The following is a 26,274-nucleotide window of genomic DNA, read 5'->3' as shown; positions in this document are numbered from 1 at the left end:
CTGAACTCAGTGGAGATGCTGCTTTTGCCAAGACAGTGGTCTGCACAGTCCAGAAAAAAAAATTATATAAACACTAGAAAAGTGGGAAGAATTGGTGCACCTATCTGCTCATTGCACTTGCCACTGTTTTCCATTAACCAGTGCTCTGCTGTAGGAGGAAGAATGAGTTTAAACTTTTTTTATAAAAGAAAATACATAATGTCGAACTACTTTCTAGAAGCAAAAATAAGCAAAGAGGTCCTTACATTTCCCTTCCCTAAGTGGCTCAGCTGTTAAATTGCACTGTGTCCTGCCACAGTTTTCACAGGACCCCATCCTCAGCCATGTCAGTAAAGGGTTTGTGACTTCAGAGTAGGAGGAAACTGAGAGAAAAGTACTCTGGGTCTTCTAGCAAATTAAATTCTGTGTCAAGAGCTGACTAAAAAACTAGGAACTGCGTGAGGAATTATCTGATCATGACAGAAAAAAAACAATTAATAAACAGCAATTTTCAAAAACCTCCTTTGCCTTCCTCACTAGAGCGATGCAATTAAAATAAACATATTGAGCCACAGGGATGCAAAAGAAAGATATGTTTCCTAAAGCAAGGACACAGTGAAGAACAATTAGGTACTGAATTAAGATGTCATTATATTCAAGGCAGCATTTTATTTAATTGGGCCCTCAGCTTCCTGAACCAAGAATCCTATTCCACTGCTCACTGTTCCAAGGCAGCACTGCTAGCAGAGCTCATTTTGTCCAAGTACCATTTCTGATGTATATATAAACTTCCTCTGGTGATTAAGCCTCATTTCAGAGCACACTGAGGCTGTGAAGATAAATGGCAGTAATGATGCTGACAAAACTGATATCAGAGTCCTGAGACTCAACACAGGAAAGGCTGTAAGGATATGGATCACTTGGAGTGACTGAGAAAATGGTCTAAGCTGACAGGAAACAACCCCATCTGTAAACTGATTTTTACTCTCTGAAACTTGTTTTTTCTTTTAAATGAAAGCTGTCTTAAGATCCGATAAAAAGACTGGATAATTTAACATGTGGGAGTTTGGTTCATCAGTTTCAGGGTCTAAAAGCTGCTGACCAACATCAAATTTATGGAATGGAAAGTAAGCTGTTGTACCTCCAGGTTACGAAACAAGGTTATTTATATAACACACAAAAAACCACAGTGACGAAAACTGGATTCTTACTATGAGTAAACCAAACACCAAAGTGCATCTCTTGTACATCCTGGCGAAGCATCCAGCTCCTGGAGATAACAGTCACAGGTGAGATGAAAAATAACTACAGCAACAACAGCCCTGGCAGGGTATGGATGAAATAAAACCAGCACCCACGCGCTGCAGCATCCTCATCTCTGTAGCAGCATCCTCTCCCAGTGCAGGTGAGGCTGAAGCAGGAATGAACTCACCATCAGCAGCAGCCTCCTGAAGAGCTCTGTGCCCGCTGTGTCCGTGAGCAGGTGGGCGCTGGTGACGTCGGCCCCGCCGCGCGCGGCGCCCACGGAGACCCGGCCGGGGTCGCCCCCGAAACTGGCGATGTTCTGCTGCACCCACCTCAGAGCTGCCAGCTGGTCCCAAAGGCCAGCATTCCCTCTGGCCTCAGCAGAGCCTGGTGGAGGAGACAAAACACAGCTGAAAAGAAAGCTACAAACACTGAAGTTTGGGGTAAATGTTACATTTTTTGCAGCTCTTGCAGAGGAAACTTGACAAAACTGATACCAGGGTTTAAAAGTCTGAGGTGGTCTCTTCCAAGGTAATCACTTTACACAGTGACTCCATTTCACTTTTTACCACTCCACAGGGCAGCCCTGGGGGTGCTGCTTTGCCCCAGTGACAGAAAAATAACACATGAACTTCTAAGCTTCATTAGGACTAATCATGGCAGGAGATGAATCCAGGCTCAAGTGTCCATAGATTTACCCATAGGATTCTTTTTCTACATAAGTAGCTCAATCTTAAAATGAATTAAAAACAAGCAAAAGAAATCTGTGTATTTGCCAAGTTCACAAGTTGGAAGGGATCTATAAGAATTACTGTTTTCCTGGAGTACACCAGATTGCATGTTTCCTTCCTACATACCTCTTACACTTGCCCTGCCTGACCAATCATAAATCACAACATCTTGAATTTCTTTACACTCTTCCAGATATTATTTTAAAATTTATAATATTTCTGTCTATATTCTTTGAGATTGTCCTATGACTATCCAATACAAATCTGATATATATATATATATATATCTATTGTAAACATTAAAACAAATAATTAATCATGTGCTTCTCATGCTTAAATATGACCACCTCCTTTTCAACACCAGAAAAGTGGTAACCTGATACTTTGACTAATAAGTAACTAATGCTGAAAGCATCTAATGATGCAAGAATGTAGGTAAGCTTGATTTTATGTCAACAAAAGCAGAAATAAGTAATTCCTCCATGGTTTGTAAAAAAAGGAACAGAAAATAATTATTCACTGTCTGCTTCTTTTTAATCCACAATGAGCCATTCATTTTCAAAGTTTTAAAATTCTTCACATTTAAAACTTGGAAAAATCCAAAAACCCACAGGATAAAACAGAAAAGCTGTGAATAGAAACACAGCTGAAACTATTTGTTTCTTCTATTGCCAAGACCAAATAGTAGAAGTTTAAAATAAGGGTGGGTTCAGAAACTAATGAATTAAAATTAACAGAAAGTGGGATAAAAAGATGCTGCTTTGTGGACAGGTCTTGAGCAAGGAGCAGTTTAAGTGTACATCCTGTAGTGAATTCCTGAGGTATCAAGCACACCAGTTTACACAGCAGAGTAAACACAGAGGAGAAGAGATTAATGGTAACCTTGCAGATCTTAGAGGTGCCCACACTACAACAGCCATTGTTAGGAACAGCCTTTCAGCAGGACAGCCAGAAAGTGAAAGGTCCAAAAAGCCATTACCTACAGCCATTGCTTCAGATGATCAGTCCAAGCCACACCAGTGAAGCAATGGAGGAAATATTTTCCCTGCTTTGTTTTTTAGTTTTGTGATTTGATTTTTTGGGTTTTTTAGTTTGTTCTGCATACCATGACCAGTTCTCAGAGCTCTCAATCCAGCAATAAACCCACTTTTTAAAAGGAAATCTCATTTTAAGGACTTGCTCCATCCCCATTGAGACCACTCCAAAGGAAGTGAAATCATAGAATCAGTCAGATTGGAAGGGACCCTTAAATCATTGAGCCCAACTGTTAACCCAGCACTGTCAAGTTCACCACTAAACCATGTCCCCAAGTGCCACATCTACATATTTTTAAATATTCCCAGGGATGGTGACTGAACCACTGCCCTGGGCAGCCTGTTCCAATGTTTTACAATCCCTTTGGTGAAGAAATTTTTATGTGCAGATCCATGTAAATGTTTTAGCCACACAATCTGCCTTGCTTTCACTATACTAAACAAAAAGACCAAAAAGGGAAATATAACCAGTTCCTTTCTCCCTGGCAAAAACCACAATTGGGTTGTGAAATGTACCACACTGGAGAACAGATGCATGCATGGATGGACCTTCATAGGAGTTAGACTGAAAGCAACATGTCTGCCAGGAATCTTTTCCACTGCCTTTTTGCAGGAAAAGATCACATTCCTGAGGACCACAGGAAGCTGAAAAGAAACCAGAGTCCTCGTGTGCTTCCTTCTGTTACTACTAAACAGAACAAGAACAATAGTGCTAAATTAAAGCATGAAAATTGTTCTGGTTTATATGACTTCATGGAATCTTTAAAGACTAGAACCTAAAAACATGACTGTCTTCTCCAAACTCTTGCCATCCATATCACTGGCAACTCACTTTAATTTTTTTGGACACAAAGGAAGAAGTGGAGGCATTAGTAAGAATATGCATCACTTTTTGCAACATTAATGGGTGATAGCAAATTTAATTAAACATCTTTTATATTTAGAAGAAAGAGAGCTCTTTCACTTTTTGCAAAAGCCCTGCCACTGAGAGATCAGAAGAACTATAGAACTAACAAAAGCTCCATCCAAACAAAAGGAAATCTTCTGTTTTCACTATCCTTCAATTCCTTAAAAACCCATTTAACTCCTTCCTTTCTAGTTTTGTAATTTGTTACAAATCAACTTGAGAGGATTCAGGACTTTGCTTAGTTGGACAATCAAACTAATATTACTCACAAGTTCATAACTTTTATTTCTGACTGCAGGGTCTTCAAACAGCCCTGCAGTGAAGCCCTAAGGGTGAACTCCTGCTCCCTTTCAAACCAATGGCAAAAGTTCCAAAGGCCCAGGTGCAGGAGACTGGAAGGTTAACAGTTAATAACTTAAATAATCACCCATTTGTGGTCACAGCACCAAGCCTGACAGAGTTCAAGGTGTGTTTGGACAACATTCTCAGGTGTATGGTGGAATTCCTGGTTGTCCTGTGCAGGGCCAAGAACTGCACTTCAATTATTCTTGTGAGTCCTTTTCAACTTCAGATATTTTGTGATTCTAGGACTGTAGGATTTTCCCAAATACACACCATGGACTCCTCAAAGAGGAAAGGGCCAGAAAAGACTGAACTTTTCCCTGACCACAGCTCCACAGTACAGAGAGCAGGAGAAGGTCCCCAAAAAGTCATGTAATGAACCACTTCTGTCTGAAGGTTTGCAGGAATGCCAATCATGGACACCAAGCTCATGTACTGACATTTTGGAACATGCCGGCAGAACCCTGTGAAACAGAGACCAATTAATTTTCCTAAATTATGCATCATCATCATATAAACACTGCTGCATCACATTCAACCCAACTAGCATTTTCTACTTGGGAGGAAACCTAGGTGAGGTTCACAGGGCTGAAGGAAGGTGGTGTGGGCAGTGCTTGTACTGGAAGCTCCCACAGCACATATCCACGCTACATTTGGCTCTAGAAAAATGAAATTATTCCATCACTTTCATTAACATTGGGTTTGCACTGATGTAAACAGTGATTTTTTTTTTTCTCCAGATACACCCATGACCAAATTCTTATCTAAATAAGTAAGGATCTTGTAGTTACAGCTCTCTATTTACAGAATGAAAGAGACTTTTCTGTGAGTAAGCTTTGAACAAAACAGTAAGCACAGAAGGGAAAAAATAACCAACAACTACAGCTATAACCTCAAACCAGGCAAAATCCACCCAACATCACTAGCAGTGAACACTCAAAAGGATCATGAGGCCAAGTATGTAGGTCAGATATTTGCAAACATGACAGCCTAAAAGTTATAAGTGTATTAAAATGCCCACTAAAGAGACCAAGGATTGCCACCAGACTGAGCTCCACTTGCAGCTGTTGCATTTTCTCTCAATGACTCTCTACCTTAAGTTCCCCTGCCCCAGGCAGAAGTGAAAGATGGTAGAAAGAAGCGTGTTCTCTACTTGCTTAAAAAGGCATGGCTAAAAAAAGGCAAAATGAAAAAAACAACCCCCAAGACCTGATGGTACTACCCCAAAGATTTAGGGAGATTGAATGTGTGTTTTCATACCTCTTTGTACAAGACAAAATCCTGTTTGTAATGGGAATTTGTATAATTTTTAATGACAATTGGCATTAGGAGAGCGAAAAATCCTTTGCACTGGAACAGGAGGAAGGGTTGCAACACAGAACATGCAAATGTTGAGTCCCATCCAGGCCAGTGCAGATTCAGATTAAATGTGTCAAGTTCTTCAGAGAAATCAGGCTGAATTGTCAAGGAAGCAACCAACTACCTTTGTGCCTTACTTTCCATCCTCTCACATCCTTCTTACCATGAACCTGCAGTTATCTGTCTCTGCCCCTTCCCCACTCTGACATGGGCACAAGAGAGCATCAGCAACATTTCATGGATGGAACAGGTTGAAAGTTGGAATAGTTGAAAACTCTACCCACAATGATTGCTTTGATGTAGATATTGGATTTGGTTTGTTGCTCTCCCCTTTCTCTTTAGATCAAGTCTCCACTATTTCTTGGCCATTTTTTTCCCACAATAATTTAGAAAAAAAAATCTGTGAAAGATATAGGTTACTTGAGTTAAAAAATAACTTGAAAAAGTAAAAAATCAGAAACAGAGGAGTTACAGAATGCATAATTCTGTTTGCCCTGGAAACCCATGACTTACCAGTGCTCAGGAAGCCAAAGACGCCGACCCGGTAGTTTGCTGTCACGACAATGACGTTACCGATGGCAGCCAGGTATGACCCATCCAGGGTTGTCTTTCCCTCCTCAGCCTTGTAACTCCCTCCATTGTGGAAGAACAGCAACACTGACATGTTTTTGACCTGCCAGGACAATGACCAGATTAATACTCCTGTTGCTTTGGTAGGTCACTGATGATAACACAAGAAGCTTCCTCATGAAGCTTATCTAAGCCATTTATAACTTTTTGAGAGTGACCATTAAAAGGGAATATCTGCCTATCTGTCAGGAATTTAAAGGGTGTTGTCCACAACTGCCCACAAATTGTCTGCAATGATCTGAATATCACAAAGAGGGCACTATCTCCAGTATAAAGTAGATCTAACAGTACCACAGTATTCCACCAGCCAGAATCTCCTCTAGGCCAGCTCCTGCTGCCTTGGCCACTGAGCATGTGGTGTGCTTGTCTTTGCTAGAGCACATGTGCTTTACACAAACATGCAGGAAAAGTTCAAACAAGTGGGAAACAGGAGAAGGAAAAGGCCTGTTGGGTTGCTCCATCTTGAGTAAGACTAGCTCACAGCTGTGCAAGCTGCTTCCTGCTCTCAAGTCTTCAGCACTCAAACACTGTCTAGTCTCAAAAATGTCACTTGGTATTGATAACACTCCATGCTCCTTTTAGTGCCCATGGAAATTTTCCCCTACCAGATACATAGAGGGATTCTGCAGAGAAGGACTTTGTCTCTGCAGAGGAGAAACCCACATCTCACAAAGTACAGATGGACTCTGTCTCAAAAGAGCCCAGCAGGACTCCTAGGATGGCAAGGAGTGCCAATCTGCACCCATGTTAACACTCCTGGCAGAGCTACATGATTTTGCACAGAAACAGAAACTTTTTTCCAGAGCAGCACCAGGGATGGACCCTCTCTGCACACACAGCAGGGCTGCTGCTGCATCAACAGGAAAAAGGCAGAACAGCCCCAGGACACCTCAGCACTCACCAGCAGGTTACAGACACTCAATAGAAACATCCTTCAGTGAACAGAAGGGGGGAGGTTGGTTTGGTTTTCCCCCTTCCTGTAGCAGCATCAAAGTACATCTGGGGCTGGTTTTCCCTGCACCTAGAGGGAAATGGGCTCTGCTGCTGTTATTTTCTGGATGGAGCTTAGCTAAACACAGCAGTCCCATCTGTTCTGGCAAAGAATGTCTCCAGCAAAAACACAAATGGCTGTATGGGAGAAGCAGCAGAGCAGCGATGGCTGCAGCATCCTGCAAAATTACAGATATCTGTGTGCACTCCTCACTTATCTCTCTGATGGATCATTTCAGGGGCTTCTTGTGAACATAACAATGTTGCCAAGAAAACACAAGACATTGCAAGCACTGAGACAGAGAGTTGTTTTTTCTCATGAACTTCTCTTGAACTGAAACTGCCTAACTTGCAGTGCCTTGTCCCTGGTTCCCATCCATTTCTGCACTGCATGCAACACAGAGAGAGATGGGGGTGAAGAAAAAAATGAAATCATCTGTTTTCACATGGAAATTCATTCTGCAATACAACCACATCAAGTTCTGTCAGCTAAAATGGTATTAACAGTTATATTTAGCCCACTCCATCTCCTCAGCTCAGCATGGTTAACCCTGAGACTCATGCTAAGCATTTCCCACATGTCCCCAGTCTCCACAGCACCATGACCTCCAGCTGCCCTGTAAATTGCATGTTACATTATTCTGAGTGACTTTACACAATAAAAAGCTTACAAAGGGCAAATATGGGCAGTAAAATTTGGAAATGGGAAACTAAAGCCATTGACAACAGCTGCAACAGATATGAAGTAATTCAGGGGAACATTTAGCACTGGGACTGTGCACAGAGCCAAGTGTCTGGATGCAGCATTCCCATTTCTTTTCTGCACCAAGCAATGGGAAGCCCAGCAGCTCCATCATGGTCTCATGGGAACTCTGAGCAGGGGCTTAGATCCCACGTGCAAACCCTAATGGGGTAATGAAATTCAGCAGCCACCAGGATGCTGCAACTCAGCTGGAAATCCCAGAAGCTTCATAAAATTCATAAGCATCTTCTCCATCACAGAATGACAGGATGGTTAACCTTGGAAGAGAGCACTGTTGGGGCCATCTGGTCCAAGCTCCCTGCTCATCCTTCTGTAAAACACTTGATGAGCTACTTGACAGGGACAGATTTAAACTCCACCAAGACAGGAAACCTTCAGTGCTTTTACTACTGTACAATATTGCTCTGTAAAGAATTGAGTGCAATGGGGATGACACAATAATGATGGGAATGTGCAGGAAATGGAGAAAGAACAGAGAGGGTTTCTATTCCAATTTAATGGGGATTTTTAAGTCTTGATCTTACAATTAAACCCTTTCTAAATAAAGGCAAAGCGCAGCTTTGCTGAGCTAGTGTGACAGGTGGTCATGACTATAGGTGGAAAAAAGTCAGAAGTGCCAGTTTAACTGTGGTACATGTAGCTATGGAAGCAAAATTATGTCATTCACCTTCTTCAGTGCTTGACAGTTTGAGAGTCCTTTGGTGACAGGCAGCAGTACCTGCACCGTGCTCTTTTTGAGGCTCAAAATGATCCTGAATGACCTCTGCATTCACTGCTCTCTGGGAGATTTTATATTCCATATTTACTAGCTAATTTAACTTTCCACAGGCTGAAAATATATAACTATCTATCTGCATGTGAGTAAAAAATAGAGGTTGCCACAAAAAGAGAAGGAAAATTCAATGCCTTCTGTTCCCAGCTACTTCTCCAAAACCAGAAATTTTAGTTCTCTCTTGGACTAGACTTATGCATGTAAAACTGGATTTTCTTGATTGGACCTACTTCTACCTTACAATTTAAAAAAAGACAGGAGAGATTCAGTTCACAGGGCTGAGAAGGAGAATAGAGAAGCCTATTTAGTCTTTAAGTGGAAAATACAATGGTTTCAAATAAAGTATCTTGAAAGCAGCTCTTAAGCATGGATGGCAAACTGCCTGGGACAGTGACCTGATGTTTTCAATAAGTGGTGACTGCACTCAAGGCAAAATGACAGCCTCATGCTGCAGGGAGAAGACAGATTGCTGGTCTCTCTGGTGGTTAAAATGGGCCTGCAAGGGACTCTGTGCTGCTGTCAGATTGCTAAACCAGCTCTTTCCAGACATGCAGTATGACAGATTCATAAATTTCTATTACAACTACCACCACCTTCTGAAAATTGCCAGTACTGTGGAAAAAAAAAATGTTCCTGTCTCTGGGCCTACTCCTCAATGGGATTCACATGTTATTCAGCATCTTCATCACCAGCCTCCCAAGGGCTGGCCAATCATTTTAGCTTGGCTTTAACTTGCAGCTTTCTTTTATATCTGTTTAGAATGAGAAAATCAAGAACTTTCAAATGAAAATTCTTCACACTCTACCAGTGGCCCAGCCATTTTTGGAAACATCTATTTTTAACCTCTGTGAGCTGGCCACAAATCTAGCACTGCTTGCCACTGTCATTTCCCAACAGACTCCCACAGATGTCAACAGAGGAACAGTAAAGAGGAGGGTGAAAAAAACCATCAGCAGCCCCCTGTCTGCTGGTAAATGTTGATGTATTGTATTGCATTCTTGTCTCCTGGACAGATGGTCTGCTTGCAGGAACACTGCCATCTCTGTCCTTAATTTCTCCTCCTTTGCTGTCACCTTCTTCTGGTGTTGTGTTTCCCTCTCTGTCTCTCTCTTATCTCTGGCTTTTTAGTGTGCTGCCCTCCTAGTCACCCAAGACAGCTCACACAAAGCCTGTGGGGAATGCTCTTGTACCACTAAAGACACCAGAGTGCCTAATTTAACTGTGCAGGCTTTGTGGACAACACAGGCAAAACAGCCACTCATGCCAATTAAAAGCACTTTGGAAAGAGACAAACCTCAGCTACAAAAAAAATTTGATTTTAATTACATCTCATACTTACAGTGGTGTCAGGAACAAAGATGTGCAGATACAGACAGTCTTCACTGACAGACTGTGGTGGGGCCTCTCCATCTCCTGGCTGCCAACATGCTGCCCTAGAGACACAGATTGAGAGTCACAATAAAAAAGGTTTTTACTCTTCTTCCACTGCTGCTACTTCCTTATATTTTCATGCATTAGTTAATAAAATCTTTAAATCTGTAAATCTTGATCTCATTTAAAACTGTGCCCACCTGTAAGTTAACAATAGCTAAGTAGGTTTGTATACATACACATAATCCATGGCATTTGTGTGCCTAGAACTCCTTCTCAGAAACCCTGCCTCATTTTAAAAACCTTAAAACTTTAAAATGTGCTTTCAAAAAACCCACACTTTACATAAACTGCACAAAATTAGCACCACCTGTAAAGACAGCAGGGCTGAGGCTCACAGGCAGTCTCCCCTCATACCTACAAAATCCACTCTTTGGCTGAAATGCTGGTTATTTATTTAAATTTCTAATAATTTGTGAGCTACATACATTGTGATTTATTTCCCAGTGGTCTGTGGGCTACATTGCATTGTGTTTAATTTCATTTCTAAGGTCTGTGGGAAAATTTGGTTACTTCAAAATTTTAATGCATTTTTAAAATCTCTTTGTTCTAAGCATCATAGCAGACATTAACAGTTTCAATTTATGTTTAAAGTACCCTTCCAATAAGAATTCAGTAACCAACCACATAGAGAAAATTATTTTCTGGCCATCATCTGAATGAGATTAATCTGCTCAAGCTTATCAAGCTTGAATCAAGTAGATGATTTTTGCTGTTCAGTGATAACCTACTTTGAAGCCAGTTCCTCAATTTCACAGCTTTATCCATAGCACACAATGAATTAGGGGAAGACTCACAATTTCTTAGTGAAGAAGCCAAAAGTGCTTCAGAAATTATGGTAATAGCTCAGAAAATTATTTCTAAATTATCATTTTTAAAGCCCTTGTAAAATTTTGTCCTAAAGGTGTAAAGAAATTATTAGAAAACTACAAGGAAAAGGACCAGACTTAATGGAATTTTACAATTTATTTTTTTTCGTAAGGGGGAGATTCATCTAGGATGGTGATGTCACTCAACAACTTTCACACTGGCATAGTGGAGTTTGGACTTCTCCAAAACAAAAAAACTGCTGAAGCTGCTTTTGGCAGAAAAAATACAAATTTCCATACAATTTCCAGTACAAATGTAGTACCTATTTTCCTGCCAGGAAATCAGGTATTACATCATTAATCATACAGCTTTCCACAGGGCAGCAGGGATCATCACCTGTGATCAAGGCTTCTTTTCTCCAGCTCCCAGGAGAAAGACTGCCACCTGCTGAAGCACAGGAGCTGGAGACTCCAATAGCTGGCTGGTGGTTTTGGTTGGGTTGGGTTGGTTTTTTCAAGTTTTTTAAGTCTTTTATCAAGTCCAAGCTGATAAACAAATATTTCTGTTCCATCAGTAATGGCACTGTGCTTATTTGAATTTCTTATATATAAATATTTAGCATCAATACAGAATATATAGAATCCTTAAAAAATCAACAGTTTCTATACATAAAGTGAGGCCTCTCCAATTCCCCAAGTGTAAATTCAAATAATTGGTTTTTTAACCTTAAATGAATAATAGAAGATAATGGCCAAATTCTTCATTGGACTAAGCAAGAATTGTGGATTCAAAAGACAGGAACAGATTGTTCCCAGATTGTTTTGAAAATCCCAGCCAGGCTGCTCATTGAAACCCTGTGTCTTCAAGGGGAGATCACAGAGGCAGGTGGGTCTAACTAAACTCACAGAGGCAGGTGGGTCTAACTAAACCCAGTCTGTGGTTCAGACACCAAGAGCTGGTGCTGTGTGTGCTAAAATAACACCAATGAACACCTTGGGAAACAAAAAGTCACATCCCACCACATCCCTGCAATGTACTTGAGGCTGTGGCTTCACAGCCCCACAGTTCAGGAGCATCCTGAAGGATGGGACAACCAAAGGCCAAATACACTTTCAACTCCCCAAGTATTTGCCTTTTAATAGGTTTTGGACAGAAGAGATTGATTTTGTGGGCCCTTCAACCTGATCTCTTGGACACTACCAGGCAGAGAATTTCTATATGAGGCCCACAGCTTCTGGTTACATCAGTGTTGATGTGCCCCTCTTGGACTAAATTTGTACAAATGTATGGCTCAGCAGGAGCAAAGCTGTTTGTATAAATATAATAAATACCTGTATAAATACTATTCAGGGTGAAAATGGACTGACAGCAGACAGCTGGTGGGGAGTTATGCAGAGATTCAACAGAGTGTACAGGAATTTGCCTTTTCTCTCGAGGTGCTTGCATGCTTTAACATATAGATGGAGAAATTATTCTCTTTTCTAATCAAAGTATCTATCTGTACTCTGTAGGTTGGTTTGCAGGAAAGGACATGAATATTGTTGTCATCACTCCAGCAGCTTTCCCAGCCCTGGCTGGACCAGCATTCCTGAGTGTGGGAATCCATAAAATCAGAGGGTTTTGGGAAAGCTGCAAAAGGCAGGCCTCAGAGACAGCAGAGCTGTGATTAGAGCTAAGCAGTAGCCATAGGATTGGTCAGCAGAAAAATTATGTAAGAAGCAGAAAAGTAAGGACAAATAGAACAATGGTCTATGTATTAATGCTTGTCTAGAATAATTCCCTAAGATACAGAAATGTTTATCTAGTAAGATATTAGGAAGTTCTAAGCTTAATAATGGAGCTAGAACCATTATTGTGTGCCTAGAACCTGTCCTCACAAACCCTGCCTCATTTAAAAAACCCTTAAAACTTAAAAATGTGCTTTCAAAAAACCCACACTTAACATAAAGTACACAAAATTAGAACCAGCTGTAAAGAGAGCAGAACTGAGGCTCACAGGAAGTCTCCCCTGCACACCTTCAAAATCCACTCTTTTGCTGAAATGCTGGTTATTAAATTTATTTAATAATAATAATAATAATAATTTGTAATAATCTGTGCATTGTGTTTTAAGATTTACAAGCAGGTATTGTGTTTGAAATAAGCATTGTTTTAACTGAAGGTACGTGTGATTATAGTGGTTGGGTAGAACTACGGTCAATGTGCTATTGCTTTGTGTGATTGGTCAGAAAACTTTTAAAGTGAGTTGTAACATTAAGTTTTTGGTCAGCTGCCTGGGATGTGAGCTGCTGGCACCTTCCCATTGCCAGTCCCATGGAGTGAGACTGATGCTGCTCGGGCTCCTCACCGGGGCTCGGTGGCGTTCCAGGGCTCCAGCCAGGCCCGCGGCTCCGGGGCGCGGAAGCGCCGCTCGCCCAGGGGAGGGGCAGCGTAGGGCACGCCCAGGAACTGCCTGATGCTCTTCCATCCTGAGCCCACGTGGATCACCTGGGATTTGCCCAGCAGGTATCCCTGGGATGGGATGTACACTCTTGGGGTTGAATCCGATTCAGAAATGGGCTGGAGTAAATCTGTCAGAGGGTGAGCAGAGGAAAAATAATTTGTTTTTTCAAGTTAGGCCATTTCAGGAATGAAAATTAGTCCCATTTCCCATAGTTTTAAACCGTTATGTTTAAACTCTTGTATATCTGTTACGTTCAAAATTCTCTTCTTTAAATGAAACACAGATAAATTTAACTGTTTCCTGTTACTGTTTTCCCATAAAACAGTTCATTAAAACACAGTGAAGTGACACCTCCTGCTATTTTTCCCCTTAAACAATGTACTTGATAGGCAGGAACAAAATTCAAAGTCATGGGACTAAATCCAAACCTGTAATGAACAATAAACACACAAGTCTACTTTTGAGTGTCAGTTTGTGATTTTGTTTTACTTTGCAATGATAAAATGATTTTTCTCTCATTGAGTTTCAACCTAGAAGGTTTTCATTGACTTCACAGAATTTCAGTGAATGGAAAAATTTTCTTCCTTTCCCTCTTATTGGTGCCTGGGTTCTAATTACCTTTAATAAATTAAATAACCAGTATTACATAAAAAGAAAGCAGTCTCTTTAAAAATCAAGGTGAATAAACCCAACAAAACCTACACTTTCATACAAATATGTAACCAAACAATGGAATTTTTACTTATCTACACTGTCTACACAACTTCTTTTTCTCTCTTAAATATTATTCACTTTTTTAAAATATTATTTCATCCTGTTTAGGGACCAGGGATATCTGTTTGGTTTTTTGTTTTCTCTAGAGATTGTCCTTAATACTTTCAATTGACAGTGGCTTTTCAACACTCCTAGTGTTATTCTCCAAGCTTAAAAGGAAGAGCATATCAAAGCATCTTCTGCAGATGAAAAGCTAAGAGTTGGACTTGCATTTCTGTTGTTGTTTGGTTTCCCTACTTTGCACTTTCAAAACATCTTTCATAAACTAGACTTCCTCTGTTATGCCTTCTTCAGCACCAGAGGGTAACACTACAATTTCATACATTTTTAAAACAACATTTGGGGACATTTTTCCCATCCCCTTGGCTGTAACTCCTCTGAAACAGACATGGACAAGTGTCTAGGAGACACCCATGTTGTTTTATGAGGTGAGGAATTCCTCAGTCCTCCATTCACTAGAATTGAGCACCACAGTTGAGGTCCTTCCTCCACAGCTCTGGCCGGTTCTTACCTTGTCTCCTGTAGATGTAGGTAGCAGGTTCTTTGAGTAAAACCCAGCAGCTGTGCCCTTGCAGGCCATGGGCACACATCTGTGTATCAGGGTAGAAAATGCACCTTATGGCTGAAGGCTGGATCTCCAGTGTAACCACTGAACATGACTGGTTCTTTGAACAAGCTGTGAGGTGAAGCATGAAGAAAAAGAGCAGGTAAAAAATGTGTCTTCACATTTTGCATGACAGCATTACACTGTTCTTAAAAGAAAGGTTTTACAACAGGTGAAGCAACAAGGATATGATGTAATTCAGAGTAATGGGACACAAATGTCCCCAAATGCCCAGAACATTCTCCAAAATTGCCAAAGGACAGAAGCTTATATTGGCTTTAAAATGGAATAATGCAGCAAAATAACTAAAACTACGTTTTAGAAACAGAAAAACATCATCTAGTAAAGTGCTGATAATCTCATCTGAATTCTAACAGTCCCCAGTAAGTGGGAACTTTCCCTTATTTCTACCACTCTGTGGCATTGAGGATTTCCCAGTCATGTGAAATTAAAGAACTCTTCTGTCTGGTCAGGTTGCAGATTAAATAATTCTCTTTGCTGTCACTACAGCTCAATCCCTGCTCCTCCTAGCCCTCAGTTAACCCCTCCTCACTCCCCACTGCCACAGGTTGCTTTAGGTGTTGGCAGGTGGGGTTAGCAAATGGCAGTGGTTCTTTAGAAAAACAAGACATCATTGCTCTATTATTTGCTGCAATATTCTCCCAGCTGTACAATGCATGGAGAAGTAAGAGATCTGCATGCCCAAGAGGTGTCAAAATTACCTAATTACTGTATTATATTACAGCATTTATATCTATTGTATCTCACTTTGGCTGAACTGCTTCAGACCCCTTCTCTCAGATTAGGAAACACTGGGATAGTCTTTAAAGACAAGTAAAATCAGTGTATCTATGTCAGAAGTGGGAAAGCTGTTCTTGGTTTTCAGGCTCACAAGTCAGTATTTTCTGTAAAGCTGTGAATGACCATTTCTTACCAGATAGGCAAAAATCTCTGGCCGTGGAGAAGTCATTAGATATATCTCTGCTAACATGCACAACTTCAAAGTGCGAGATGGATGAATCCAGGAGAACAGATGACATATTTAAGGGTTGCCATGCATTCATATACTCTGTAAAATGAACCATAAAAGAATAATATGACTAGAAGGAGCAATAAAAATTTCAGAGGACCCTAATAAAGAATTAAAAGCATTGGGGAGTTCCCCAATGTACAAGTGTCATTTTCCTTTGCATCAACTGAGAATAAATTAAATATTCAAAGGCTTTTAATTGGCTTGAAGGTCCAATCTGTGTTCAGAGGTCAGATAATAATTGGTTTACAAAGGTGTTTAGTAAAGAAACAGGTAAATCCAGAGCAGATTTATCCAGGTTTGAAGGTAAATCCAACTGATTCAAATAAAGGATTTCTGAACAGCCCTAATTACATTAAAGGGCATGGGTTCTAATGCTTGCACACAAGTTCCTGAACAGATACAGCCAATAAATTATTGGAAAGTAAATGGAGTTTAATTTGACCATTTTAATTTGATTTGGTGGACAGAATTATATTAAATTCTATGAACAATATTAATGTCATGTAACTTCCACATAATTGACATTTCACTCAATTTCACAGGCATATATATACACAAATATGTGCATATGTGTAAATATAATAATGTATTATGTCTATGAATATTCCCATATACATTTAACAGCCATGCACTTGTGTGAGCATGCATACACACACACACACATGTACTAACTCTGGGATTCCTCAAGGACTGTCCTTCTGTCTCAAACTATATTTAAAAAAAATACCACAAACATTCTTTTCTCATACACAAACAGATAAAAATATCTGAGAACTCTTAATTTTGCACATAGAAGACAAAACAGAAGGTTTGGGACAGAATGGGCCTTTAATTATTTTAGTTCCTTTAAGAAGTTCAGTATATTTTAAAAGCAAAAGTCCTGCTGTGGCCACTGAGTCCCAAACAGTAGGTTGGTGTTGCTCCCTCCATGTAATTGTAGGGTGAGGAGAGAGCAGAGTCAGCTGCTCCTTTGCTATTCCTAGTGAGCAGGTCTTGCCCTTGAGTTCATTCACCCACACAGACACAAAAGTCATGACCTCTCATTTCATTAAATATTTATTTTATTCTACTGAGAAATCAGTGACTGGCAAAGATGGCCAAAGTTTCCTTTCTGCCCCTCTCAGAAAGACAGTCTGACCACAGCTCTCAACATGAAATGAAGGTTAATGTGGTGTTGCACTGTGTTGTGTTAACACCACAACCTTACTTGAATCACAGAGAGGGAAAGTCACCACCAGTGCTACATCAGAGGGGTTCTGAATTAGTCAGGAGCAGTGACCCTGCAGTCACAGCTTGACTTGTGTGACAGACTCACTGCACTGGATTTTTTCTTCCCTTTAAGGACTGATTACTCAATTATTTTAGAGGAACAGAGTGGTTTTAGTCATGTGGAAATTACTATTTTCTGTATTGTCAATGGTTTCTCTTTTTCAAAAACATCCACTATGAGCTGTTGCATAACCTATGTTAGAAAACTTCAGCCTCTACATTTAGGGTGACAGTTTGTGGCACTTGTTTAGAAAGATACTTAGAAATAGACATCAATTTTAAGTGATGGAGAATTAACCATTACATCCTCTCCAGAGATTTTCTGCCTGCAATACCAGGTCCCCCAGGTCTTTCTTTTCCAGATTGAATCTTACAAATTTATGCTTTCAGTTTGTTTTGTTTGTTTTTGTTTTTTTTTCCTGAGGAACAAGAAAACTTTTCTTTTATCAATATGACTCAAAGTTAGTTTTTACCTAAGAGCAATGTTGCCATCCTGTGCTGTCTACAATACCAGCAGCTGAGGTCCTACTACTGGAACAAGCAAAATCTCTCTAGCTTCAAACACAAAGCTTCAAATTACCAGCTGTGGTTCTTCCAAAAGAGAGCCTTGTCTGGATTGCACTGTAACACAGAAAGTCTGGGTACACCAGTGGTTTTGGAAGATATTTCCCCAGACTCTATTCTGTGACTCACCAAGTGACCTGGGGCAAGTCTCACCATCCTCATTTGCCTCCATTTCCCGCAGACCAAACATTCAGAGGGGTCCTCGCTCTCTCAGGCAGGAAATTAAAAATGAATCCACAAAACCAAAATAAACTCTTGGGATTTGCACCTCTGGATTTGGATTTACACTTGAATTTTGCCTCCTATACTTAATTTCACAAGCTAAACTTTCTACTTCTGCATTAGAAATTTCTTTTGCCCCTTTATGTGGGATAAAGTCCATATCTTTTATATACATATGAGGCACACTGGGCACTTTGCAGCCCATAGTAGGCATGGAAGAGTGACCACTCATGATGCAAACATCCACAGCTCATACATTCCTACCTAAACTGGTTATTCATTGCCCCAAATCTCACAGAAGTGACCCTTGCCACCTCCCACATGGGAGGTTCTTTGTGTTTGGTGGGGATTTAGATTGTTTTGGGGCTTTTTTTTTCTTCCTCCTGGATATTCATGATTTCAGGTCAGATTTAAATGCTGAGACTCTCAGTTTTTCCTTTTCCCTTTTCTGCCCAGCTGACCCCAGATGCAGAGAGATGCATAAACATTAATGTTTATTTTAACAACAGTTCAAAACTCTTTAACCCAGAGCCGTGCATGGCACCACTGTGGACACTGACAGCCAGCAGTGAGCTGCTGGGTATTGGTTCTTCCCTTCTCCTGAAAGCAGATTTAGCAACACCCACATCCATGACACCCACTTCATTCTGTGAGCAAAACACAACTTTCCACGGCTGATCTCAACTTGTCTCATGCAGAAACTGCCCTCACAAGGCAGAGCTGCAGACTGGCCCTGTGCTCCTGGCAATGCACAGTGCACCTGATGGGCTGGAACACATTTCTGGTTTATAAATAGGGTAAGAGCTGACCTTCCAACCCACATTTTGGCAAAGGCTTTCATTGGATAATTACAGCCCTCTGAATCCAGCCATCCCTGTAACTCTTATTTCAAAATTATAGATGTCCCATATAGAGAGCCTCTCTCTTCCAGATGTTCTTGTTTGGGTAGGCAAGATTTAAGACTGGATTTGCAAAAATGCTCACATTGGCCTTACTCTGCTCCCACTGCAGTCACAAGATCAGAAGACTGGAATAGATTTCCTGGCAAAGAGGTTATAAAATCCTTGCCATAAAGTCAACAAAAGTTTCATCACCGACTTCAGTGGAAGAAAAGAGGCATCAATTATGAGTTTGCTGTAAAATTTAACACTTGATCTAAGGAAACAGAGATACAGAAGTGCATTAAAATAACAAGTTAAATTTAAAAGAAAACCTGTGAAGTTGAGGAGGTCAATATGAGGTTAAGGAGGTACATAAATCAGACCTCTGGGTTCAGTATGCCTGATTTATGTTTGAAAAATAAATTCTGATCTTAATTCTGAAATTTGTGAGCCATATTTAATACCCCTGACTCAAACCCAAAACATGCTTACAGACTGAACTCAGAGCTTTATATTCCTGGTTTTCAGAGGTTTGTTCCAACTGTCTGCTAACCTGTCTGTGTACCAACAATCTTCAAAGACAGCAAATCATCAACTCAAAGTGGACCTGCAGAAAATATACTCTTCCTAAAATAGAACTACTTGTTTTTGTTGATCCATTGAGATTCGTACAATTCAAAATGAATTATTTTCTTTAAACTGCTGCATAATAACTGTAATCACACCTCAGACAAGTCTCAAAAATAACAACTGTGTATTTATGGCCTTTAGCAGGGAGCAATCTCGCTGTGTTCCTGTTAAATACAAGCTTTCTGTCTCCTTTAGGGGTGCCAATTATAGCAAATGATACAGTAAGGGGATATTAAAAATATACTAGGTATTTATCCAGATTTAAAATAAGCAGTTTTCAAAAGGCTAAAATCCTCATATTTACAAACAATAAAAATCAAACTTAAGACCAAAGATAGAGTAATTCCATGTCAGAGATCAAGTTTGCTGTGTGGGAGCATGGTAAATCAGTCCCCAAAAATGGGTAAAATAAGGTTTTGTTTCACACTAAGGATGTTTCTGACAAATACTCTACATTATAGGAAAACAGGAAGAAAAATTATGCTATTAATCACCAAAGTCAGCTACATCAGCACTTGTACTACCATCAACATCTCTCTTGAGAATGGAAATACCCCATGTGCAGACATAGCCCGATGGGAAATTCATTCCCATGTTGGAATATCCTGTAGCCACTGCTCTGCTCAGTCCTGCCTCAAGGGAATGACTGTAAATCACTGGGGGATCACAGGAGGCAGCAACAGGAAGGGTCTAAGATCATTACATCCACATGCCTGGGTGGTTTCTCTGTCAATTACTTGATTTGCATGGAGTGGGAACAGAGCCCACATGATCTGTGAGTAATCCACAGGGCCATACAGGACCCACCCTGTAAGGGCCACTGCCTCCTAACAGCTTCCAAATCTAAGATAGATAGACATGCTCTAGTTAGAAATGAATACAAAAATATTCATTAAAGTTTAGATATTTACTGTATACAATTAATAAATCTTGTAACAAAGTGAAAAGTCACCAAGGTTGTTCCTCCCACATACACAAGAGTGTTTTCAGGCTCTCCAGTGTGCTCTAAGTACAAGTATTCCTTCTAGAAATTCAGGTAATATGGATTGTTGGTAATATGGATTGTCTCATGGATTGTTTTGCTTCTTTCAGACTAATTTGCAAACACATGAGAATTTCCAAGACTCAAACCCTTGTGCATACACTGCTTGAATAACAGCATTGCATATTTGGAAAATAACAATAAAAAAATATATATCTAATTTTAAAACCCATTTTCTTATCTCCCCTATCTCACAGCTGGCTGCAGGAAGTTCCATCTCAAACCTAATTATGAGACTTGGCTGTTTTCTCTTTATAAGACGGTCCAAGATGTTCACACAAATGAGCAGAGCTGATTAAATACCAGCCTAAGTAAACCAAGACTGCAGGATGACATATGAGCATTTTCAGCATGGGCAGTCTTAAAATAACATCTGTTCTCCCATTGTTAAAGGTCATAGATTGTACCTGAAACTCCCCACAGATGGTTCCATACTCAGTGTCATCACAGCACATGAACTTCTACAGGGGGAAAAATGCTCCAAACCTAACAAGCTGGACTTTCCCAGTCAGTTCAGGCTATCAATTTTTCAAGCACCACGTGTGAGATCACAGGAATTGTGTGGAAATCACAACAGACCAGCAGGAGCCTGCTCTGCTCCATGCAATAGATGCACAGAAGGAAATGGAAGTGTTCATTCAGTTAAAGATGAAAACCATACATTGAGTTAAACACACTACAGCCTGGAGATGAGATGACTTGGAGACTTCAGCCTTGCTGTGGAAAGGCTTTTGCAAAACTTGCTGAGGCAAGAACAAATCAATGAGAATTCAGGTGAAAGCCATTGTGCACTTCACCTCCCTCCTGCTAGAAAGTAGTGGGCTACAGGCATTACAGAGCACTAATTCCCTTTTTTCACAGGCTAATGAATGTTAGAAACACAGTGTTGTTTGTAGGGGCAATAATTTGGGAAAAGCTCACAGGAGCCTCAGGCTTTTGAGAGAAATCTCAGACTGCATTGGAGGGCTGGATGAACATTCTGGTACAAGACAAAGAACAGGAAGAACCCTGACCCTCTCCTTTTGCTGTGGCTCTCCCAGGATTGGCTTTACATAGGGAAGGGTCTTTTCTTGCATCTCCCTAGTGGCTGCAGGCTGCTCTGGGACAAGACATGAAAAAAAATTGTTTCTGAAAATTATTTTTGTTATTGCAGATTCCAAGGTCTAGACATTTTATGGTGATTACTGCTAAGGAACTTCCTCAAAAGCCCAGACCAGGGAACAGAAGGAAAATATATATCTCCCCATGACCTTCAAATGTATTTGAGAGTGGGCTCAGAATGACATTAACCAGCCCCCTCTGCATTCCTGGATTTGTGAGTCCAGCTTGGTCCCTGACCTGGTCCTCCTTCTCTAAGGCTAAAACTTCCTTGCTGCAATCTCCCCCCTGGTCTGAATACCCTAAAAGCTGGAGCTGCCAGGAAAGACTGAGGTGAAAAGGCACCTTGTCCTTTTCCATCTCCTTTGTCATCAGGTCTCCTGCCCCATTCAGCAGCTCCACACTTTGCCTACCCTGCCTTTTGCTATCCATGTACTTGTGAAAACCTGTTGAGATCTTTCTGTTGTTTTATGCTCCTACAATGCCTCCACCCTCTCTGTTGAGAAGAACAATGAGTAAAACAGGCAAAGTATCTACTTCCCACCAGGCTGAAAATAAGTCTGCTCATCTGGGTTTCTTCACAGCACACTGGGGCTGCAAACACCACAGTTTTGAATGGAGCAGCATCCTGACTGCAAATGGGAGGGAGCAAAGTGCTGGGCACTCTGTCCTGAGCATTGCAAACTGGCTGACTCAGAAATCAGGCAGTCAGGGCATTAACTTTCAATGAAATGTAAGCCCTAATAGAGCTCCAGTTAACTCAGGCTCTAGATTGGACATAACATTAATTCACAATTTCACAGAGCCTTCTGGCAAAGTATGCAAATTTAAGTATTTTTCTGATCTTTTGATGAAAAATTTCTATTTTTCATATGTATAGATACACTTACATTCACACACACACATCTACTCATGGCAGTGCCCTTTAATCAGTGACATTTTCTCATATTCACCATCTGGCTACCACAGAGCAGGCACAGTTATTTTTTATCCCCATGTACAAGCACTACCACAATGTGCAAAATTCAGTAAATGCTAGCTTTTGTGTGATGCCCAGCTCTAAAACAATAAGTATTCTATAGCACATCTTAATAAAACATACAATCATAAAGTGTTTAGAGACAATATTTCTGAAAATTTTCTAAAGTCTCTGACAACACAGCCTAGTTCATAATCTGACCAAAATAAGCAGTCTGGTACTTTTACTATCAAAATGATGCAGAACAAGGACAGATGGTGTCCTGGTGCATTTTGAATGTGTTTCTCCAGTGCTGTCAGAGCCCCAAAGTGTCCAGGAAACCAGTGCTAATTTCACTTCCAGCCTTTTTGTGCTCTGTAATTGAGTGACATCTTCTAACCACTGTCAGTCCCCAGAACAACCACTCTAACCCAGAATCCTGCATCCTTGTGGGAAGCTCTGCTGGCTTGGGCTGCTCAACCAGATCTCTGCAAACCAGTGATACCCTGAGTTGCTCTGCATTTGGAAAGATGGCCTGGAAATGGATGTGATAGATCAGGGTTGTTACAAAGGATGAGCACCTCACTTGCTGTTCTGGGCAGCCTTAGAGTCAAAAGCAAACAGCAGAAAGATCCAATTTCCTGATTTTCTTAAGTGCTGCTTGGGGCACTGTTTTCGTAGATTTAAGCAAACAAGAAAAACGTAAAAGGAAAATGACAAAATTACTACCAAGCTTCACTCTGGGAGGAAGAAAGCTTCAGTGAAGTTGTTTTCCACATCCCAGGGGAAAAACATTCAACATCCTTGGCAAAGGAGTTGAATTGCCCAACCTACAGGCCAGGCCTCCTCCACCACCTCCTCAAAGTGTTTCATACAAAAATTATTTCTGCTTACCTACAAAGATAGGAGTTTTCCTTCTATTGCATTAAAATGATCATTTAAAAATCACAAATTCTACTAAAAATTAGACCAAACTTGATTGTGACTTGTGGTGATGGATATGATGAAAAGGCAGATCATATAAATTCTGAACTGAGTGTTGAAAATTCTTTGCAAATATCAAGTCTCCTGCATGCTCAGTTGCATATAGTTTAAAGAAAGGCAGATTCCATCAGATTAAATATTTGTTCAGATCAAACAGAAAATCAAAGGCAGAGATGGAAGTGCCTTCTCAATTTCAGTATAACTGGAGGATTGAGTTTTCTAATAAGCTATCAATTATTAGATGAATCCATTCTCTTCCTTTCTGTTAGACACAGCATTTTGCAGCAATGCAGTGTATTTCTGGGAAGGACACTTCAGGGAAGCCTGTGCTGCTGACAATTTGCATAGATTTTTAGGGGTCAGTAGACACAAAGACCTGAAAGAGAGCAGCTAAGTTTCATTTACTAAGAAGATCCACCCACTTTTAAAATAACACGTGAGTGCCACAAGATTTATTGCATCTGGAAAGTGAAGAGCCATACACACTCATAAATAAATTTTTTCATCTGTCCTGCCAAATATTTTGTCTCATGTAGCAGCAAGTGTGAAAAATTAGGTCAGCATTGTGGACATGACAGGTCTTTCTTTTAAATGATACACAATTAATGAAAATGAGTAAACACCTAAATGAGTGACCTCATGGGGAACACTTTCATTACAGTGTGATTTTTCAGCAATATGAACAAGGTAGAGGATGGAGGGATTTTTACTGGTTGGTTTTTTGGTTTTTTTTGGTGGGGAAAGTGGTGGGGAGCTGTTTGATTTTGTTTTTGTTCGATTCATAAATACACTTACCACTTTCTGGCCTGAAAGGTAAATTAACAGGTGGACACAGGTTGGGAATGGTGCTCTTCAAGTCAGCTAAAAGCAGAAAAACAACAACACAATTGAAAACAATAATACTTCAAGGTTTGAAATGCAATTGATACTCAATATGTCCAGCATTACTTCTCAGGCCTGGATGTTGAATCTTCTCCCCACAAACACCAAGAGTAAGGATGCAAGGCTGCTTTGCTATCTAATCCTTTTGAGCTTGTACATGAAGCCAGACTTTCCTAAATTTCTGTATTTATAAACATTTCTACAAATGCTTTTGGAGATGAAGTTATGAACAACTCATTTCAGTATTTTTGTGCTTTTTTCTATGCCCCTCTCTGTATTCAAGTTTATGTTCCAGGAGAGACACAAGATTCTCTCTGCTTCCAGCTAACTGGAATTTCTCAGAAATATGAATTATATATAAGGCAGTTTCCAGCACAACACTTTCCAAATTGAAGTTTAAACAAGAATTCATCATACATAAAACCTCATATTGGTTTCCATACAAAAAACTTCTCATTTGCTAATACTTCCCATAAATATTTTGTAATCACAAATAATAAAAATGAAGCTTTCCCTGTGCATTCATATTTGGTAGAACACTTTGGCTACTCAAACCAGTTATAAATTCCCCACTAAGACATAATAAATTACCATCCCTACAGAAGATGAAGACAGATCAGATTTTCTGTTAACTTCTTCCAGTATGTATTTCCCATGCATGTAACTGATAAATGTTTCTAAAAACTCAGAGGTTTTCCCATTCACAGCTCTGAAGGATTTGGCCTACCCAAAACTCTTTGAAATGCTGCTCTATGGTCCTTTTTGACTGAGCTTATACAAAATCAAATAGCTCCTGAGCAGAGCTGTGCAGCAGACAGGTCACACATGAACTTAGCCTGTTATGAAACACAGAGACAGAAGTGCCTTCCTCAAACCAAACTGTGGAATACAGCCACAGACCTTGTATCATGCTAATATCCACTGCCTACAGTAAATCACTCCTTCAGATTTTACTCATTTTCCTTTTTAGCCTCAGAACCTTTTTGTTCCTTTTCCTGGTTCTCAGACCCTCAACACACCAGCAGAACCGATACAAATTTTTGTCTGTAAATATCTCCATTTGCATAAACATCTGTGCCCTGCTGGGTGTTATGGTGGAAAAACATCTGTAGCTCCCTCAATGCATAAGGAAATGTCACCGTCTCTCTTAACACTCCCTACTTTGCATACACCAGGGCTCCTCTTCATCATCCCTCTGTCTGGCATGTGAGAAACAGCCTTTATCTTTTGTTGGTTCTTTGCCAAAAAGGGGACAACAATTCCAAGAAATGGAAATGTATCCAAACCTCTGCTGTCCTTCGTTGCTCCACCTTTCTTTGTTTCATTTTTACCCCTGTCTGCATCTCAACCCCCCTTGCCACCAGGATGCTGCCATTGCTTTATCAGGGTGTTGTTCCCTTCCTCTCTGTGCCAGACCCTCAGCCCACCCCTTCCCAGCATCCAAAATGTTTCCATGCTGTCTCTACCCTTTAACAAGGGCTGCCCCACAAGAGGACATGGATGGTTCTGTGGGCATAGGGACAGGGCAAGACTTGAAAAGCTCAACACTGAGTCCATATTTCAGAAACTTAGAGTGTGAATGAAGGTTTTATTTATCAACACTGTAAAATACAATGTATTGCCACAGTATCTGATCCATCTCTACACAGCTTTAACTGAATTATCTTTCTATCCCATTCCCTGGACAATATATACCATGCTTTGTGCCCTCTCCTCTCAGCTATCAGCCCTTCTCTACTCTGCAAGAACTAAGGGTATAATCCAGTATAAAAGCAGAAAACAGTATTCCTTATTCAAAAATTTTCCCTGATTCTGTCAACATCACCAGACCTGCCCCCATGGGGTCTCTCTGCTCAGGAGTTGTGTCTGTGTGACCAAGAAACAGGCTGTCCTCCCA

General features: G+C 40.4%; 1 protein-coding gene across 1 annotated transcript in view; it reads right to left on the bottom strand.

Moving 5' to 3' along the window:
* Positions 1-26,274, bottom strand: part of TG (thyroglobulin) — a 146,716-nt gene that overhangs the window by 61,762 nt on the left and 58,680 nt on the right. Inside the window, exons 35-41 of the mRNA XM_071421983.1 lie at positions 24,291-24,356; positions 15,749-15,883; positions 14,722-14,886; positions 13,341-13,563; positions 10,092-10,185; positions 6,111-6,270; positions 1,412-1,611 (exon numbers count right to left, since the gene is read on the bottom strand). Of these exons, the coding sequence (XP_071278084.1) occupies positions 1,412-1,611; positions 6,111-6,270; positions 10,092-10,185; positions 13,341-13,563; positions 14,722-14,886; positions 15,749-15,883; positions 24,291-24,356 (1,043 nt within the window). The remainder of the gene's footprint in view (positions 1-1,411; positions 1,612-6,110; positions 6,271-10,091; positions 10,186-13,340; positions 13,564-14,721; positions 14,887-15,748; positions 15,884-24,290; positions 24,357-26,274) is intronic.

Source organism: Agelaius tricolor, unplaced genomic scaffold, assembly GCF_023055355.1.
Source record: "Agelaius tricolor isolate 1412-34295 unplaced genomic scaffold, bAgeTri1.0.p SCAF_2, whole genome shotgun sequence".
NCBI lineage: Eukaryota > Metazoa > Chordata > Aves > Passeriformes > Icteridae > Agelaius > Agelaius tricolor.
The sequence above is the reverse complement of the archived record's forward strand: the minus strand, read 5'-3'. Positions and strand labels throughout refer to the sequence as shown.